Genomic DNA, 20,849 nt, shown 5'->3' on the forward strand with positions numbered 1-20,849 from the left:
TACTTTTTAGCAAAGTGCTTAAGAGTATTAGTTAAATGGGTTTAACTCGTATTAACACTGATGGGTAGCATAATAACTGCATAAAATAAAAAATACAAGTGTTTAAATATTTTATTATTAAAATGAAGAGAAAGAACTGATCACAAGCTTTCAGCAAACAGACCACAAATCAGATTATATAAATAACAGATATTTTGAGAATTACCGTTAACATTAAAAAGATGAAAGCAGAGATTCCTAAGATAAGGATTTCTTTGTTCCCTTTGCTTTCCATATGCAGCTTCCGATAATATGGTCCTATAAGGTAAGTCTTTATAACAAGACATAACAGAAAAACAGCAGCCAGTGAAAAAAGAATCTGACCAATCAAAACCAGTATTCGTAGTATTTCCATGACAATGCTAGGAAAGGAAAAAAAGAGACACGTTATTTCACCTCCAAACATTTCTCTAAACCCAATAAAATGATCTTTCACTATTTCTTAATATGTTTTAAAATAAATGACCCAAATCACATATATTTTTATTTCCAAATGTTAAAATAAAACCTATCAATCATATTAATATCAGACATTTTTATTTGAATCAAATATAGAAGCTGGATTACTTTACAATCAATACTTTGAAGCAAATACATTTTATAGGATGTAATGACTTGACTAACAGCTTGTATAACTCAATGATAGATAATAAATTCTTCTCAGAAATTAACCCCCATTTGAAATTCTTCATAAGACAATAGTCACCCTGCAATATCACACTGCAGGCTCACCATTAGAAGTGTAACTGAAGAATTCCTATACTTTCAGCAAAATATTCTCTTATCCCAAGCCAGAACTCTGAATTTTATGTCTATTATTTAGCCATAAAGAAAAGGATTCTGTACTAAGATCTTTTTACAATATGCTATTCAGATCTCAAATATATTCCTAAGATCTCAGCCTAAAGACTTTCACAAGAAAGGCACTATTATATATTGGTAGCATTTATAATAATATACATATTTTCAATTTTCAATATTTTATTTTATTTTTATTGATTTCAGAAAGAGAGGAAGGGAGCGAGAGAGAGAAAGAAAGAAACATCGATTTGTTGTTCCATTATTTATGCATTCATTGGCTGATTCTTGTATGTGCCCTGACCAGGGATCAAACCTGCAACCTTGGCATATCGGGGTGATGCTCTAATCAACTGAGCTACCTGGCCAGCACTACATATTTTCTTAAACTTAGCTCTCCACCATATTTAGGAAACCATTCAGTCCAAAGTTCTGGTTTGAAAATTCTCAATGGAAGAATACAAATCTGATTTTGGCAGTCCCCCGTTTATCCCGTTTTGCTCTACTGGTTTCAGTTACCCATGGTAAACCATGGCCCGAAAATATTACATGGACAATTCCAAGAAAAACCAATTCATAAGTTTTAAATTTTGTGCTGTTCTGAGTAGCATTATGAAATCTCACACCATCCTGTCCTGTCCCACCTGGTATGTGAATCATCTCTTTGTCCAACATATCCATTCTGTAGATGCTATTTGCATGTTAGTCTCTTAGTAGCTGTCTTGGTGATCAGGTCAACTGTTGTGGTATTGCAGTGCTTGTGTTCAAATAACCTGTATTTTACTTAATCATGGTTCCAAAGTACAAGAGTAGTGATGCTGGCAATTCAGAGATGTCAAAGAAAAGCTATAAAGTACTTCCTTTAAGTAAAAAGATATGTATGTACAGGAAAAAATATAGCATACATAGGATTTGGTACTGTTCCTGTTTTCTGGCATCCATTGAGGGTCTTGGAGAGTATCCCCCACAGATAATCAGGGACTACTGAACTAAGAGAGAATTCATTACTGCAGTGAGGCTTAAAATAGCAGTGCAGGACACAAATCTCAAGTTGCGCATGATTACTTAGGGGAATTAGAACAGAGCTGGGCTCGCAGCAAAGTCACTGTGAACGACTCCATGTCTGTTAATGAAGCAAGGGAGTCAGTGTGAGAAATCAGGGTCTGCAACTCTGGCAGGAACAGAAATGTGCTCACTGTGACAGAATAAAGTAAGTTAGGTCTACCTCATATTCCTGACCAGTCTTCCACATCCGAGTAGCAGACCACTGAACTAACAGCTCACCCCACACATCAACGCATCACAAGTGCAGTATCACCAAGCCTGGCCCTGTCCAGCACCAGGGCACCCCTTCCCTAGGTGGCATGATCTCCCTGTAAAGCTGTGATACCCTCCTAACTTATCTTGCCCAATGCTCCACAGAGGCCAAAACAACATGCTAAGTACATCAATTAGATGTCCAAAGCTCCTGTGACATTCAGATGAGCCCAGACTTCTTCACCCAGCTACACCTTCTACTCTCTCTCACCTGCAAAGCAGCCTACACCAACCTTTGCTCCCTGACAGACCATATTTTCTCCAGCTATAGGGCCAGTGCATCCCCCCACCCCAACCCAGGTTCTCCTCATTGACTGGCTGTGTCCGTCACAGATCAACCTCAAAGTCAACTGCTCAGAGGCCTTGACAATCTGAAGTGGTCATCCATCGTTCTCGGTCACCATTGTAATCCTCTGCATAGCACTTACCTACACTAGGCATTTTCCTGTTGACCATTCACTGACTCATCATCCATTCATTATCTTTCCCAGACACCAAGGCAATTCCCTGAGAGAGGCCATCCTTCCCTGTTACAAGTGTTTTAGTCTCACTCCAGTTTTATTCAGCTGATAAAGAGAGTGCAGCCACTTAAGACTTGCATCTCATGACAATCCTAACAGAGCAGCCCTACCAGCCAAGTGCTGTCACCATCCTCATCTTACAGACAAGAAAGTGGAGGCAAAGGCCAAGCCATCACTCCAGGTCACGTGCCAGGCACCTGGCTCAGGGCCTGTGCTCCCAGCTGCTGCGCACGCTCTGCAATCAGCATGCCCAGAGCTTCATTCAGGTCTACCTCCCGACTGTCTACTGCAGGCGCTGTGGTGAGGATAAGTCACACTGCTCAGAAAGGTCCTGCTTTGCATCTGCATTTCTCCATTTATCACATTTCGGCAAAGTTTCTATGTCAGCACAAGCCTCACTCATTTCAACAGCAGAGCAAGCACTCCATCATGTGTCTGTGCCATCATTCTCTCAGCCAGACACTTGGGCTGTTGTAGATTCTTGACGATGAGCTTCTGGAAACATCCTCGTGTGCAAGTAAATACTTGACAGGCATTGCCAAGTGGGCTGCCGGGAAGGCTGCTCCAATTCTCACCCCTAACCAAGACCCCAGAGTGCCATTCCCTAACCCTCCGCATCATCCCACTTTTATTTTATTTATTTATTTTTAAATATATCTTTATTGATTTCAGAGAGAGGAAAGGAGAGGGAGAGAGGAAGATAGAAACATCAATGATTTGAGAGTCATTGATCAGCTGCAGCCCACAACCCGGGCATGTGCCCTGACCGGGGATCGAACCCTGATCGCCTGGATCCTAGGTCGACGCTCAACCGCTGAGCCACGCCCGGCCAGGCATCATCCCACTTTTAAAGGTTTGCAATATGACAGGTAAGAGAGCCACTGCTTTTCCATTGTGAGAGGGGAGTATCTTTCATTTATTCACTTCTACATTAGTTGCTTATATCACTCACCTATTTTTTAATTGGGTTATTCAAATATTTATTAATTTGTAGATTTTGGTGAAATAAGAAACTTAGCTCTCTATTTAATATGTGTACCAACATCTTTTCCCATTTGTCTTTGGTCTGCTTACCAAACAAGTACATGTACATATATGTATGTGTGTGTACATATTTATGTATGTGTACACATACATGTATTGTGTGGGTGTGTTTACATGTATATGTGCATGTATTTAAACAACTTTAATGCAGTAATACTTAACACTTTTCTTGTCCTTTATGGCTTCTAGAATTTGTGTTCTGCGTGAAGCAGAAAGGCCCTCCCATCTTCAATATTATAAACTCATTCATACTTTCTTCTAGAGCTTTCATGGTTCTGCAAAATTTTAATTCTAATAATTCAAATCACTTTATTTTTAAAAAGTATTCTTTATCAGAGTCTCTGTGTTCTGCCCATGACCTATGAAATATTTGGGATATCAAGATTAATCCTGGCCCTGGTTGGGTGGCTGAGTTGGAGCATTGTCCTGTGCACCAAAAGGTAGTGAGTTTGATTCCCGGTCAGGGCACATACCTAGGTTGTGGGTTCTATGTCCGGGCAGTGTGTGTACAGGAGGCAACCGATCAATGTTTCTCAAACTGATGTTTCTCTCTCTCTCTGTCTTTCTCTCTCTAAAAGTGAATAAATATATCCTTGGGTAAGGATTAAAAAAAAAAAAAAAAGAGTAATTCTGAATAAAGCTTACTACAGAGGCAAAGTTTATATTAACATTAAAACTGATCTTATTTAATTTTTTACTATAAATTTTCTCTGGTCTTCAAAATTGGAAAAGAGGTTTTCCCAAATTATATAAAAATGTATGTATAGCAGACAATGAAAGTACCATAATCTATTACTCTACTCATTAATACTTTGTTATATACTTGTTATACGTATATACATGTATTTCCAATCTTTCCACTCATTTTTTTCTTTATGCAGTTCATATATTATATATAATTCTAACAACTTTGAGATATAATTCTCATTCCATAAAATTCATCCATTTAAAGTATACAATTCATGGTTTTCTAGTATATTCACAAAGTTGTGCAACCACCACAATCAATTTTAGAATGTATTTACCACCTCAAAAAGAAACCCTGTATCCATTAGCACTCAGTCTCCATTCCCCCTTCCCCAGCACTTGGCAACCCCTGATCTCTTTTCTGTCCCTGTGGATTTGCCTATTCTGGAAGTTTCATATAAATGGAATTATACAATATGTGGCCTTTTGTGACTGGCTTCTTTCACTTAGCATATCTTCAAGGCTTATTCATGTTGTAGTGTGTGTCAGTACTTCATTCCTTTTTATGGCCAAATAACATTCAATTGTATGGTCATAGCACATTTTATTTATCCATTCATTAGCTAATGAACATTTGAGTTGCTTCTACTTTTTAGCTATTATTACTAATGCTGCCATGAACATTCACGCACAAGTTTTTATTGAGGTAAAATATTCGTGACATAAAATTTACCACTTTACAGTAATCCATGGTATTGAGGACATGCACACTATTGTGCTACCAGCACCCTATGCACAGGTTTTTATGTTGATTAGCTGAGTCATATGGTAACTTTATGTTTAACCTTTTGAGGAATATTATCTATGATTTTGACTCTTTTTTACAGCTGAATGTAATATAGAGCACTTTTCAATGTCATTAAAACTCTTGGTAAACATGACATTTCATGGCTATATTGGAACAATAGTAATTGGATTAACAACTATATTGAATTCTTTTTTTTAATTGGGAAAATAAAAAAGCTATTAACGTTTTCTGATTGAGACAGTGTCATATTGCAAGTTTTACCTATCTGTGAAAGGAAAGTCTGGTAATATGAATGTCACATTTGTGCTTTTTAAGTGTTCTGTGACTCTTTGCTGAGGTTCTAGTTCCTGTTTGGTAAGGAGACTCTGACCTTTACAGGTAATAATTTATTGTACAATTCTTAAAAGAACTCAAAATTTTGAGCTAAAGTTACAAATCTTCCTTTTGCTGCCCAAATTTTTGTTCAGTTACTTATCTTGAAAATCTGTAGCCAGAAGAATAAGAATGGACTCTGGTTAAGGCTGTGACTAAAAGTGTTGCTTTTCTTCTGGTTAACAAAATTTGGATCAAAGGAAAATGATCTTCTTCATAAACTACCTTTAATAGTTATATATATCAGCGACTGGTCTAACTGCTTTATGTGATCCTCTCCTGCAATCCTCACACAGTGCATGAGGTAGGTCCTATTTCCATATTGTCCCCATTTTATAGGTGAGAAAAAGTGAAGCCCAGAGAGGTTAAGTTGCCAAAGCTGGAAACTGGCTGAGCTGGAGCTCCAGGGAGGCCTTGCTCCGGGACCTGAGCCTTAACCTCTGGGAATTTCAGTTAAGAAGGCATTCATTTTTAACATAGCTGAGTTATCTGAGAGCAGAGAAGAGATCTTAATCATTCTGGGATTGCTGAAACTTGATATAACATCTGGCAAAAGTAAATAACTACAAAATACAAAATACTTCTACCTCACCCATGTGCAACGAGGTAGGTTTGTCAGTCAGTGCTCCACTTGGGAGGAACCTAGCGTGGCAATGAACACACACACACACCACACACAGTGTCACACCACACCAAAATGGGGGGACTGCTTATTTTTAAAAATATGAAGAATAGGATCTAGGTACTCATAATATACAAAATATCCAGGATACAACTGAAAATCACCTATCACCCCAACAATCAAGGAAAAGCCACAACTTGAATGAGAAAAGACAATAAACAGACTCCAACATCAAAGATGAATCATTTTTAAAATGATTTGACAAAGAATTTAGAGCAGCTATCATAAAGTTGATTCAACAGCAACTATCCTCTTGAAACAAATGAAAAAACAGAAAATCTCAGAAAATAGAAGTTATAAAAAGAAGAGCCAAATGAAAATTGTACAACTAAACAATATAATAACCAAAATAAAAACCTTGCTAGATAAGCTAAATAATAGAGCGAAAATGACAGAGGAAAGAATCAGTGAACTTGAAGACAGATCAAAAAAATTCACTCAGGATGAACAGAGAGAAAACAGACTGGGAAGAAAGAAAAGAAAATCTCAGAGACCTGTGGGACAAAAACAAAAAATCACTGGAGTCCCAGAAGGAGAGAGCAAATGGGATTGAAATATGAGGAAATAATGGCTGAAATTCCTAAATTAGGCAAGAGACTTAAATCTACAGACTCAAGCAGCTTAGTGAACACCAAATATGGTAAACCCAAAGAGTGTTATGGACTGAATGTTTGTGTCCCTCCAAATTCATACACTGACCCCCAATGTGACAGTATTTGGAGATGGGCCTTTGGGAGGTAATTAGGTTTAGATGAAGTCATACAGATTACAACAGAAGAAATAAAGTAAATGAGACAGATCTTAGCATTTCAAAGTGGTTCCAAAAGAAATTTCCAAGTCTACTAATTTTTGACTAATAGTATAATTACTGTAAGAGATAAAAGAAATGTATCCTCTGGAAATATTTAAAGTACAATATTTGTATGCATATAGTATATTTGCTTGAACTCAAGTTTATAATCCTAACCCACATGCAATGTTCTAAATTTTATAGGGCACCTGATATTTTGCAAGTGTATTTATTTTCTGGCAGGTATTCTTGTAATATATTGTATATGCAACTCAATCTACAACTTTCTGGGTAAATTTATTTTTCCCATTTGGCTTTTCTCACCATATGAACCTAAGAAAGTACAGCTGAGGTGCTGGTATTATTTTATTAGGAGAATGGGAAGAAGGATCAGGGAAAATGGTAATGATGACATTGATAATGATAATCACCAATGATAGTGTGTGCATGTGTACATGTATGCGTGCACGCACACACACACATAATCACTATGTTCTAGGCATTTTATATCTTAACTCATTTAATTCTAACTACTCTACTAGGTAAGTACTGATATTATCCCCACTTTATAGATGACAAACCTGAGGAAGAGTGAAGCTGAGTAACTTGCCTAACCAAGATCTGCAGAGCTAGAGTCTGAGCCCAGGCATTGTCACTTCAGAGTCTACGATCTTAAGTCTGTCCTATACAAGCTCTGAACATATCTTTGGAAAAGGTATCAAGTAGTATTTTATATACAAATGATTTGAAACTAGAAAAACAAACTGTAAAATAGAGTAATATAAAAATTTACCTAGAGTATGTACTGGCTCCTGCTTGGATAAGAGTTGGCATGACAGCTATGAATAACCCCAGCTGTACATCCTGCATCACCAGCATTCCAAGCAACACAGCACTATAGTCAAGCTCACCTGCTTAAGGAAAAAAATTATTAAAGTCGAATGTGTACAGTATTTTAAGTTGTCCCAAGTCAAAATAAAGTCATCGTGCATATTTCCAAAATAATTCAAATAACTTTTCTATATTAAATGAGAATACAGACTTTAAAATTTTTTTGACATCAAACACTATAACATTTTAAAGATTAAAAAACTTTCTGTAGCCCGGCCAGGCATGGCTCAGCAGTTGAGCGTCGACCTAGGATCCATGAGATCGGGGTTTGATTCCCGGTGAGGGCACATGCCTGGGTTGCAGGCTCGATCCCCAGTAGGGGGTGTGCAGGAGGCAGCTGATCAATGACTCTCTCATCATTGATGTTTCTATCTACCTATCTATCTATCTCTCTCTCTCCCTCCCTCTCCTTTCCTCTCTCTGAAATCAATAAAGATATATTAAAAACAACAACAACAACTTTCTGTAAAGAAAATCTCCCAAATATTTCCACTAGTTACTTACTACTAATAAAATTACAGGAAAATGACATTGTGACAAGATGGCATGGCAAACAATATGATAGGCCTGGATAATCACACCAATATCCTTCTAAACACTGTGTCCCAAAAACACATGAAGCGGTAGTCTCCATCATCTGTCTTTATTTCTTCCCTAAGCTGATACCTGGCCCCATCCCTTTCTGGTCACATCTGCTGGGCACAGCCTGGCTGCACAGGTCACTTTCTCTTAAACCCACCATCACCACCACACTGAAAATCCCTTCCCTTTGAGACAGATGTGCATTTGGTATAGAAATACTAACTCGTATGGACAGAATAGAAAAATAGTAACCAGCACTGGTTGAAGGGACTATACAACTTCTCTGGAAAGAAGAAAACAATACATTTTTTTTGTGTGTGTGAAAACACTTCACACAGGACTCCAAATATCTGCATTTTCAACCAATATTTCCTGGCTTTGAAACTTTTAAATGTGCTTCTAAACACTAAATTGTCATGTCCCCCTGTACCCCCAAATAATCAAATTTTTTTAAAAAAGCTATTATTGACAGTAATATATATTTAAAGATCAATCTGATAATCTTATTTATATAAAAGCAGAATAATAAAACCAAACCAAATCAAAATCCCTCATCACCAGCAAAAATCGAACTTTGATTAGGAGTTCAGGTAATCCTTTTAGAAGGTTTTACTGTATGGAGTTAAATTTTGGTGAATGAAATATCTTGGCTTAGAATTTTAAAACGTTTGCCCTGGCCAGTGTGGTTCAATGCTTAGAGCATCCGCCTGCACACCGAAGGGCAGAGGGTTCAATTCCTGGTCAAGGGCGTGTACAGGTTCAATCCCTGGCCCCTATCAGGGTGCATGTGGGAAGCAACCAATCGATATGTCTCTCTCACATCGATGTTTCTCTCTTTCTCTCTCTCTCTCCCTCCCTCCCTTTTACTCTCTCTAAAAATCAATGGGAAAAAATATCCTCAGGTGAAGATTAACAAAAAAATATATTTTTTAAAAACATTCTAAATGGATAATCACATTAGGTTGTTGTTAGAGCTTTGTATCTTTGAGAGTTATACAGTTTAATAAGAAATATTGAATATTTTGGACACTACAAAAATCTACCATTTTCAACATACAACTTGATCAGCTCACTATAACTGTGACTCTCTTGATCTTGGGAAATTTGCTAAGTAGTAAGCTCACAATTACACCATGACCATCCTCCCCTACTCCTTACACCAGATTAATATATTTCAGACTGTACCATTACTCAACAGTACAGGTATGGTTTCCTCTTCTTGACTTGAAGGAAACATAAAATCTCTAATTACATCTCATTTTTTTAGAAATAGCATTTGACATAATACCTGTATTTTATAAATGTTTTAAAATTTTTGTTCTGTTCTTTTGCACCTAATCATAGTCAACTGTTTTAATTCAGTGGACATTCAATTATCCACCACCAGACTGCAGGCAGCACAGAACAGAGCCAAAGTTCCTCACTGCGGGCCCTGCTATAGGACACATCCCGTTCTTAGGAAGCACCTGCTTGTGAGCAAATTCACTGCCGCTGGAGGAGCACGACAAATGCTTATAGCAGTGATAAGCATAAGATGTTAACAGTGCAGGCAAGACAAAAGTGAAAATAATTTATACTGAATTATTAAAAATTAGAGATACTAGTTTTAGTATTTTTCATGTATGCATTTTGTACTGTTTAATTTTTGTGCTTATCACTACTATATGCATTTTATTTTTTTCCCTGTTTTCCATTTCTTTTATTAAGTACAGTGGTACCTCGATTTTCGAATGTACTCTGTTCCAAAAGACCGTTCTTTCTGAAACATTCGAAAACCGAGGGATCCACAGCCGACAGCTAGGCCTCAGGATCTTGCCCTCAGCGGAAGCCGTGTGGCATGTTCGACTTCTGAAAATTGAAGCATTTCCTTCTGGGTTTACGGTGTTCGTAAACTGAAGTGTTCGTCAACGGAGATGTTTGAAAACCGAGGTACCACTGTACTTTAAATGTATAGAAAACAAAGAATACAACAAATATTCACGTGCCGACTACTGAATTTTGATAAATCTTAAACTTTTGATACATTGGCTTCAGATTTTTGAAAAGAAGATACTGCAGGTACTACTACTGAGCCTTCAACCATCAGCTTCTGCAACCACTCTCTTCTGCCACACCCCCAATCACTGCCTTATTTTTAATGCTTATTAACCCCTTGAATGTTTTTCTACTCTAATAAAATGACATTGATGTGTTTGGGAACAACACTGAGTTTACTGTTTTGTAATTTTAAACTTTATATAATCAATATATCTGCAACTTGCTTTTTTGCTCACCGTTATGTCTGAAAGTTATCCATGTTGATATGCAAAGCTATGATTCATTTCTTAAATTGTTGTAGAATACACCATAATCTACCCACTCCCCATTGGATGGGTACTTGAGTCTTCAATTTTTCCACTATCATGAACATTCTGTAATGAACATTCTAGTACATTTTCTATGAACACCTCATTCCCTTGCTTGTTTTCATAAGATATTCCCTAACTACTCCTGGCCTCATGCCCTACCCTGCCTACACTGCTCCCACAGAGATGAGGGGGCTCCATCTGGGCTTGGGTAGTAGCCTGCCTTCCTCTGGTAAGCAGTGGCCCATTTGAGGTCACAGGGTGAGGTCTCCTGCAGGCCTGAGTTTCCCAAGGCAGGCCCGCAGGGGAGGTATCTGAGGGGTCCATGCTGCATGGAGCTGGTGGCAATTCTCATTCCAGGCTTAGGTATCAGAAGCTCATGGTTGCCATATCTTCTATACCACCTTTTATCACAATTCAAGCTAGTACTGTGTCCTCCAGCTGCTTGACCCCTTTGTCTATCATCCTATGGGTTCTGAGCACAGGCATGGACGAGTGAGTTACTTATTGGCCCCTTTTGTGGGTTTGGGCCCCAATATCTGATATATTGGCTATAAATGTTGAGAAATAAAAAAGGAACAGAATTTGGGCAACAACAACTAACAAAAACCCAAATACGAAGAGTAATGGAGGCATTACTCTCTGGCATCTCTTCATGCCTCAGTGTATATAGCTTTTCACAATTTCAAACTTTATGTAAGTGTATTGGATCAGGTGTCTTCTGTATCTTATACTTCTCCCTCAATACTGCAAGATTAATTCGTTTTTACTTGTGTAGTATTTCAGTATATGAATATACCATAATTCCATTACTCATTGTATTACAGATTACTTATAATTTTTTGCAATTAAAAAGAATTGTTTTGAATACTCTTTCACATTTGCAAGTTTTCTAGGATACAGCTCTAGAAATGGACATTTCTGTTTGCAAGATTGTTCTCCAATGTAGCTAAACCAATTCACACTCCCACTAACAGTGCTTAAGGGTTCTGGGGACTCTACATTCTTAACAATACACAGCATATCAGTTTATTATTGTTGTTATTATTTGTTAATCATCACCCGAGAATATTTTTCCATTGATTTTAGAGAGTGGAAGGGAGGGGGGGAAGAGAGAGAGAAAAAAACATCAATGTGAAACAGACACATGGACTGGCTGCCTCCTGCACATGCCCCAACCAGGGCCGGTGATCAAGCCTGCGACCACGGTATGTGCCCTGGACCAGAATCAAACTGGAGACCCTTCAGTCTGCAGGCCGGTGCTCTAACTACTGAGCAAAACCAGCCAGGGCTAGCTTGGCTTTTTAAAAAAAATGTTAAAAACCTCCTTTTCTAACAGTCTGTAGTTAATAAAATTTACTAATTTAAAAGAAAACTCTCTCCAGTGCTCCTTGGTTCTCACATGCCATACCTCCTTTAGCTTCTGTTTCTTCTCGCTCAGTCCAGCCTCTTCTGGTGCTTTGGTGTGGGACTGGATGAGCAGTTGATGCTCTGAAGTCTGTGTATGTCTGAAAATGCCTTTATTTCATTCGCACTCTTCAATAAGTTTTGCTGGGCATGGATGACTTACTTGGCCCAGCATGTGGAAGATATGACTCCACTGTCATGAATCCCTTAGTGCTGCTGAGAAGATGTGTGCTATTCCTTTTTGGATCACCTGTCTGCTCTGACAGATGTCAAGATTCTCCCATGTCCTTAAGTTCTGTTGTTCTACTAGGCATGTCTAGAGTGAATTTATTTTCCCTTTTCCAGCTCAGTTTTGGAGATGTACATTCCATCTGAGGGCTCATGTCTTTCTCCATTTCTGAAAAATTACCAGCTGTCTTCTCCACTCTCCTTCCTGGACTTGTGGTACGTATACTGTCTCTTATCTATTCTCCAGACTGCTCCATGTTCTTTCCATTTCTTCTGTCTCTACTGTGTTCTGTCTGTGTGTCTAATTAGAAATGATTCCTTCGTCTATGTTTGAGTGTATCAAACATGATTATTTTAAAGTTTGTATTAGACTTTTCCATAAATAAAGAAAATTCATACTCTGATGACTGGGTTTGTCAGCGGTCTTTCCTGGCTACTGATTTCTTCGTAGGCACTGGTACTACAGCGTATAGGGTATGTTAGGAGTTGTTCTTACTTTCCTACTTCATTATGGTGCCCCTCTTCACTTCCCTCTGTCACTCTGTCTTGTGAGGGAAGGTCCTAAGTACCAGGCCACAGGGACACTGGGAATGAATGAGACCACCAGGGTGGTGGCAGCTAGTCCAGTTGCTGGCAGGAAGGCTGCACCCATGGCCCACAGAGGGGGTAAAAGAGACCAGATATTTTAGTTTTTCCAGCTCCTCTCACCAGTGGGAAGCCCCTGATGTCAAGTGTGAGTATGATCCTTGTGGTCCTTGTGGCCCTGTGACTCGAAAAGCCCCCAAGCCCTTGGCCAGCTCTGTTCACTGCCCACCTGGTTTTACTGGAGAGGACAGTCAACTGCTCTGGTGTTCTCTCTTCCTGTTTTCCCTTTCATTACTGTGTTGGTACAGGCGAATAACACTTACGAAGGCACTATGACATTTTTAACCCGGTTTTTTAGTGACTTTTACAAAATGAGAGCAAAACAGTGAAAATTACCATAACGAATAAACATGATATAAAAAATGTCAATGCTGTCAAAGTTGAACTGTGTACGAGAGACAGTGCCACCGAGCGACACCTCAGAATGTTCATCTCTTAAGCTTCCTATCAAATCTGATTTCACTATACACAATAATGATTTAGAGATGCCAGTGTTTCACAAGCAGAGATGAAACTAACACCAAAGTATAAGAGGTAAAAGTAACTTTAATTACCAAAGCACCTCATATACTTTATAGAAGGTATCAAAAGCATGTTAATTCCCAGCACTTGCCAGAATCAAAGAAGAGTGCATTAATTTTTTTTTTTTTTTTTAAGGCTGCATGTAGCAACACCAGTCAATAGTAGTGTACACAATAAACACAGTAAATTATCTTTCATAGCTAGAATTCTGGAGCTGGTTGGTTTCAGGTTTGGTGTATCACATTAATCTCTTAAACCCACCAATTCCATATAGTACATTTTTCAATGTAGATTCCTTCCTTTTAAACATGCTCCTCAAACTATTCTAAATTTATGAGCATATAAAAAGATGTTTTTCTTAATCAAGTAGAGGTTTAGAGAAACTGAGTTTACAGGGACATCAGTTCCTAAGGGAATACCCATAATTGCTAGGAAAGGAAAGCCCCAAGGAGGAAGTAAGAGTTACACTTTTTTCTAACGGGCCTTCAGAGTGAATTCAAGTAAATTAAATATGAAATACTTCAACACATATTTAGAAGAGTCATCACTTACCTTCTTTTTCACCCCGAGCACTGCCCACAAGGAATCTGGACACTAAGGGTGTGCTTGATAAGGACAAACAAGTAGAAATAAAAACACTCTGAGTGGGTCTGATCTGTAAAAGGTGTCCCCATAATAAGCCAAATGCGATCATTAATAGTGTCATATAACATGGTCCTTGTAAGGATATCTTCCACACCTTAAAGAGAACACATTTACACATTTTAGTGACGACAGACCACCTCTTGACTAGCATTATGCAGAGCACATACATATATACTGTCCAGTAATGGGGCAGGCCTGAATTCTGCAGTGGACACATCAGCACAACATCCAAAGTCATAATCTTAACATGACAGAAACAGTAAACACTAGCATAATGCTTACTGAATTCTAGGTGTTGTTATAGGGACTAAACACATACGTCTCTGTGTATACACATATCTGTATGCATGTAATTTAATCCTCAGAACACATCATGGAGGTAGATATCACTGTCTCCCCTATTTCTAGATGAAAACACCAAAGACCACAGAGGTTAGATGACTTGACCAGGGTCCCATGGAAGACAATGTCAGGACATAAACCCAGGCAGCATGGCTTGATAATGGAACACATATTGATTAGATGCCTTGGTATGCACTTAGCATTGCACTAAACCTGATGGAAAATGTGAACTAAATCAGGTTTGATCCTAACACTTTGGGGTTTTTCAATCTAGTTCATGAGACAACATAATAAAAACTATCTGATATTTATACAGATATGAGTATTATATATCAACAAAAGAAATTAATCCGCAACGCATCCTATACTAAGTTAAAGCACATGTTCATTTCCTTCTTCTCACTGCACTCTCACAATCAAAACTGATTCCTTTATCCAGGCCCCCTACTGAAAGAGCTCCTGTGGGCCCAGAAGAATGGGGCAAGAGGATCCATGACTCAGCACAACTCTGGGACAGTGAAGTCAAAAGGCAAACGTTGAGAGGACCCACCAGCTGGCCAGCCTCGTCTGTGTCTCAACACACCTACTCACCTTTGGGTGCTCTAGAGAGTGTGAGCTTTTCCTTCCCCTGCTCTGGTTCTTGGGTAAAAGCAATACTTCTTGTAAAACCAATGACATTTTCTTTGGGAATCAGGGAAGCTGGGAGGCTCTTTCTAGGCTGATACTGATTTCCTACTACAGCCAAACAAGCAGACGCCAACCCTGGCCCTCCCCACAGCCATGACCAGCTGCCAGCCTGCTGGTCCACCACTTCAGGAAATCAACTGCAGGAGCCTCCCAACCCCATAAAGTCCCAACTGGCAGGAGATCAAAAGAGGTAACTGAACTGAGTGCTCGGCCCTCAATACAGAGCCAAATCTGTCTTCTCCCATGTGACTCTGGACAACCCAGGGCCCACTCCCTCCTTCCAGAAGGGCAGAGGTTAGCCCCCCAATGGCTATTCCTCAGAAGTTCAAATTTCATGTTCTCAACTTCCTATATTTGGCAGTAATGTGTGTGTGTTTTTGTTATTTTTTTTTTTTAAATATATCTTTATTGATTTCAGAGAGAGGAAGGGAGAGGGAGAGAGAGAGAGAGAAACATCAGTGATGAGAGAGGCATTGATCAGCTGCAGCCTGCAACCTGGGCATGTGCCCTGACCAGAAATCGAACCCTGATCGCCTGGATCCTAGGTCGACGCTCAACCGCTGAGCCACACCCGGCTGGGCAGCAGTAATGTTATAAAGCGAATCTCTTCCTACCATTCTTCCTCTTCCTGTATATTACAACTAAGGAACGATGAAGGACCAGAGCACACCCACACAGCTAGTCTCATCAACTAAGGAGGCCAGGCATGTTGGACTTTAGGGTTCACAGGTATTAGGTAGCCCTTTCTGTAAATAGTGTTAGCCCTCAGGGTATTCCTGCCCACAAGGGACACCTGAAGTTCAGGCCTGAACCTGTCATTAACTGGCTGTGCACCTTGGGTAGGTAACAATCTCTCTTCTTTAGTTTCCACATCTGTAGAGAAAGAAAAGACTAAATGATTTCTGAGGTCATTACCAGAGCAGACCTTTGTCTTTATTATCTGGTGTCTTGTTACACCTTGGTCTGGAGGACTGGAATCCATTTAGCCTGAGAACCAAGGTGTGGAAGGGATGACAGAAAAGCCCCCAGGGAGCATCCTTTAGAAACTTCCTGTTCAACATAGGAACCTGAACCAGAGCATCTGCACCACCTGCCCTCATAGAAACACAGGTCCTCAGGCTGCCCACATCAGAAGCTCCAGTTCAGCAGGAGGCCCGGGCCATTGCACGAACATCAGGGTCTAAGAAGCACTGACTGGAGAATGCCCTCATCCAAGCCCTGCTCCCTGAGCATCTGCACCATATACCCAGATGCACACATTAGCCTTATGTGCCCTCTCGGGTTCTTCTTCCTTTTTCTTTTCCTAGGACTTCTGCTCACACCTCCCACACATCCTTCTGAAATCCCAAAATGTAGGCCCCCAAAGGAGAGGGACAATGTTGACTATATACACTGCCTTACACTCAGAAGCTACCATAGTGTCTGGAACATCTTACTCAGCAAGTGTTTGTTGAGAGAACAAACAAGGAATAAAAGAAAATACAACTCTTGCCTCCAATTATTTTATAATCTATTTTGAGAGACAAAAACTAAGTAACTATTGTGACAGAAAACTAAGAGAACAGTTTAAGTGAAGCTAGAAGAATGAAGGCAGTAGATGATGGCTTTCATATAAATGACTCGGACAATCAATGGTACCAGGGGCAGAACAGAAAGACCACAGCTTTCCTCAGCGCCAAGGAAGAAGTCGTTTTAAGACTTCAGTGTTTTTGAATAGTTTCTAGTCAGACCTTTAGGAGATTTCACAGAAGGCCTAAGAAGGGCCTTCCAGCATTATTACTATTTCAAAAAACCTATTCAATAATTTCTACCATGACAGGAACACATGGGCAACCAACCCATACAACAGGAGTGCTATCAACTGAGAATGATTGCACTAGTCACTTCAGGTGCTCTAGCGTTTTGTCAATTACTTTTACCTGAGAAATAAAAAGAAATGTGTTAATTAATAATGTAGTTGATTAGGAAGATATAAGTCTTTTGCAACCTGAGCCCATGGGCCTAGAAAGGGATAGGATGCATTCCTGGTGCATGTCAAGTTTCAAGGTTGCCACACGGGGGCAGCAACCAAGGTTCCCTAGCACTTGGGGACTGGTAAGTGAGGATTCACGTCAGAGCTGAAGGGACATTATAGACCCCAGCTCACCACACACAAGACATAAAGAACACTGCCCAAAGTCACTGAATATGTGCCCTTTCCACTTGTCAGACAGCATCACACTTACTAAGCTTACTCACACAATGCAAACCATCCCTCCTGAGGCCTCCCTTAGGCTCTACCACCTAGTGCAAACTGATAAAGGTATACAGCTTTTATATTGAAAATTATGTTAACATTATGTTGTATATCATTATTTCCCCATTTAACATTAAATACTATAGTGGATAAAATATAAATTATAAAAACTTGGAGCTGGAAGACACTTTTTCTAAATCCCTCACTGTATAGATGAGGACACTGATGTTCAAGACGCGAGGCACCTTGTTGAGATGGCGATATTAGCCAGTGGAGAACCAGAACTCTGCCTCTTTGCTCTATACCAAAGGGAGCCTTCACTGTTTACTGTGAACTTCTCTAAACTAAACACACATGAAAACCCAGATGAGCCTATGCTGTGCTAGGAAAGAGGCCCTGTACTTTCACTGGGCCTCAGCTCCTCTGGAGACCTTGGAGGTCCTCATCACCCAAGCGGGTTTTCTTCTGCCCCACCCACTATGCACACCTCAATAGAATTAACAGAAAGCATGATGCTACTTTTCTTTAGGACCCAGGAAAATGGCCAATTTTCTTTAGACTTTGGATTCAGAAATTAATATATGGAGGTTATCATGTCAGAAGCATGTAAAAAGATACAAAAGTACCTGGAGAAAATGCTGAAGTAATTCAGAATGCTTTATGAAAAGGCATATATTGAGAAGCATTTAAAGGAAATGAGAGTCATCAGTAGATGGACAAATGGGAACTTTCAGTAGAAAAAAAAGAGGCCAAAGAAAACAAGGTCAAAGAATAACAGAATGAACCAAGGAGACAAATGGGAAAAGAGTTCCGCAAAATAACAGTAGTTACTCCTTGAAAGCAAACACAGGACTTTAAATGAAAAGCTTATTTTTCCTTATTTTAAAAAGTATATATTGGTTATCATAGAAAACTTAGTAAATACGGAGAAGGGGAAAGGAAGCCATTCAGAGTTACTTGGTACATTTACCCTGTTATGCTTTTTCCCAGGCATTGGGTTCCTGAGCTCCTTTTGGATTCCCATGGTCATGCCTATATGCTCATTTTTTTCTTTTTAAGTTTAGCAGTTCAAAATATTTGTTACTACATGTTCTTATATTTTTAATAGCCACATAATATTCCAAGTATATCATAGTTTAACCATTACTCAGGTTGCTTTTAATCTTTTATAAAAATGCTACAATGAGGAGCTAAAAACCTTCTGTAGGTTCATTTTTTTAAAAACTTATATTTGATTTTTTTCCTTTGGATAGAGACCCAGGAGAAGAACTATTAGGTTAAAGGATATGAATAGATTAAGGCTCTTAAATTAAACTGATAGATTACTCTCCAAAAAGGGTGTACCAGTTGTAGCTTTCATTAACTGGTTCAAGAAAGCATATTTTATAACCTCTCATAGTCACTTAAAACCCTCTCCTTACTTGATATTAGTATTCATGTTAATACTGGTAGGAAAATGGTACCTGGTATTAATTTACATTTTTTGTAACCTCTAGTGTTCCTTTTATTTTCCTGTCCTCCCCACCAGCTTGTTAATCAGCTATTTTGCTCTTCTGTGATGTATTTGTTCCAACTTAACTCAATTTCCATTCTGGAATACTTCAGCATTCAAAGTAATCTTAAAAGCAAACAAATTTAGAAGGCAACTGTTGCTGCCATTATTTTAACATCTATTCATACATATGGTCCTAACTATTATTAATCTTTCAATATTTTCATTTAACAGTAACAGAACAAAAAAATAAAAATTTCTGCCCTGGCCAGTGTAGCTCAGTTAGTTAGAGCATCGACCCTTGCACTGAAAGGTCACGGGCTGATTCCCAATCAGGGCTTACCCAGGTTTCATGTTCGGTCCCTGGTCGGGGAGCATGCAGGAGGCAGTTGATCAATGGTTCTCTCTCTCCCCCTCTCCCTTTCTCTCTTTCTAGAATCAATGAAAAACATGTCCTTGAGTGAGGATTAAAAAAAAAAATTGCCACGTATTTAGGAATTAGAATTAGTAAATTTTTTCTAGGGTAAAACACTCAATGTTCAATCCCTATGATATTTCAGCCACTAACAATTTTGGACCTTTTTGGAGGGACCCATATATTAAAGTTCAAGCATATTACACTTCAGACCTTTTCTGAAATTAGCCACATAAAAGCTAATTCCATTTATTCACTAAATTTTCACTTTTTCTGCCCAGCCAGTGTGGCTCAGTGGTTGAGCATCAACCTATGATCCAGGAGATTGCGGTTCGATTCCTGGTCAGGGCACATGCCCAAGTTGCCAGCTCGATCCCCAGTCGGGGGCGTGCAGGAGGCAGCCAATCAATGACTCATCATTGATGTTTCTATCTCTCTCTCCCCCTTTCCCTTCCTCCCTCTGCAATTAACAGAAATATTGGGGGGGAAAGTTTTTTCACTTTTTCTAACATTTTTAATCTTCTAAAATTTATGTTTCAAAAGTAATATCAAACTAAAACATCACATTCTATTCTAAAAATATTTGCTAGCCAATTCATGAACAAATGTTAAAAGTAAATAAACCAAAACCATATTATGTTAAATTGGGAGCAATAACACAGATTGACAAATCCTTACCTTTCTCAGCTTTTCTGGGGAAAATTCTAAGCCAACAAGAAAAAGAGTAAAGAACACACCAAATTCTCCTAATGTCTCCACTTGTACAATAGACTGAAAAACAAAAAAATTTTTAAACCATACAATTTTTTTCATTATTTCATTTTTTCCATTAAAACCATGTAATTTAATATATTTAACATATTAAGTGTACTTAACGGAACAATCTCGTACTAACTTACTCAGTGGAACTATCCCCAAAAAAGCACAGTATATTTTTAAACAACTAATTCTTTAAACTTCCTCTATATCTGAGATAATCTGGGCTTCCTGATTATAGTGGCTTTTTCCCCCCCTTTATTCTTGATTAGCTGGAGAAAGTTTTATTTTATTTTCTAAGAACTAGCTCATGAATTCGCCTGCTTTCAACTTGAATTGCTGCTCTGTTATCTTCATTAGTTCCTTTCTTTGAGGAATGAGGAGGCATTAAACCTGAGTTTAATGATGAACTCACTTAGAGTGGTTCACTCATTCGTTTGAGCATGACTCAGTGTATGACCTTTCCCCGGAATGCTGTATTTGTTCACATCCCACAGGTTTTGATATACAATGTTCTTACGTTCTGTAGGAAAGTTAAAAGTTTTCTGAACCTTCATTTGCTAGTTATTTTTAATGTTATCACACTATAAGAGAGAAT

The 20,849-nt window shown here is 38.8% G+C and overlaps 1 protein-coding gene across 4 annotated transcripts in view; it reads right to left on the reverse strand.

The window, feature by feature from the left end:
• SLC9D1 (solute carrier family 9 member D1) overlaps positions 1-20,849 on the reverse strand; it is a 44,759-nt gene that overhangs the window by 10,817 nt on the left and 13,093 nt on the right. For 3 of the 4 annotated variants that reach the window (XM_016212882.2, XM_016212880.2, XM_016212881.2), the window contains exons 8-11: positions 20,174-20,266; positions 14,231-14,417; positions 7,852-7,972; positions 206-401 (exon numbers count right to left, since the gene is read on the reverse strand). In XM_016212882.2, the coding sequence (XP_016068368.2) occupies positions 206-401; positions 7,852-7,972; positions 14,231-14,417; positions 20,174-20,266 (597 nt within the window). The remainder of the gene's footprint in view (positions 1-205; positions 402-7,851; positions 7,973-14,230; positions 14,418-20,173; positions 20,267-20,849) is intronic. The other variant, XM_016212884.2, reaches the window with a different exon arrangement.

The sequence above is a fragment of the Miniopterus natalensis genome, chromosome 2, assembly GCF_054644295.1.
Source record: "Miniopterus natalensis isolate mMinNat1 chromosome 2, mMinNat1.hap1, whole genome shotgun sequence".
Classification (NCBI taxonomy): domain Eukaryota; kingdom Metazoa; phylum Chordata; class Mammalia; order Chiroptera; family Miniopteridae; genus Miniopterus; species Miniopterus natalensis.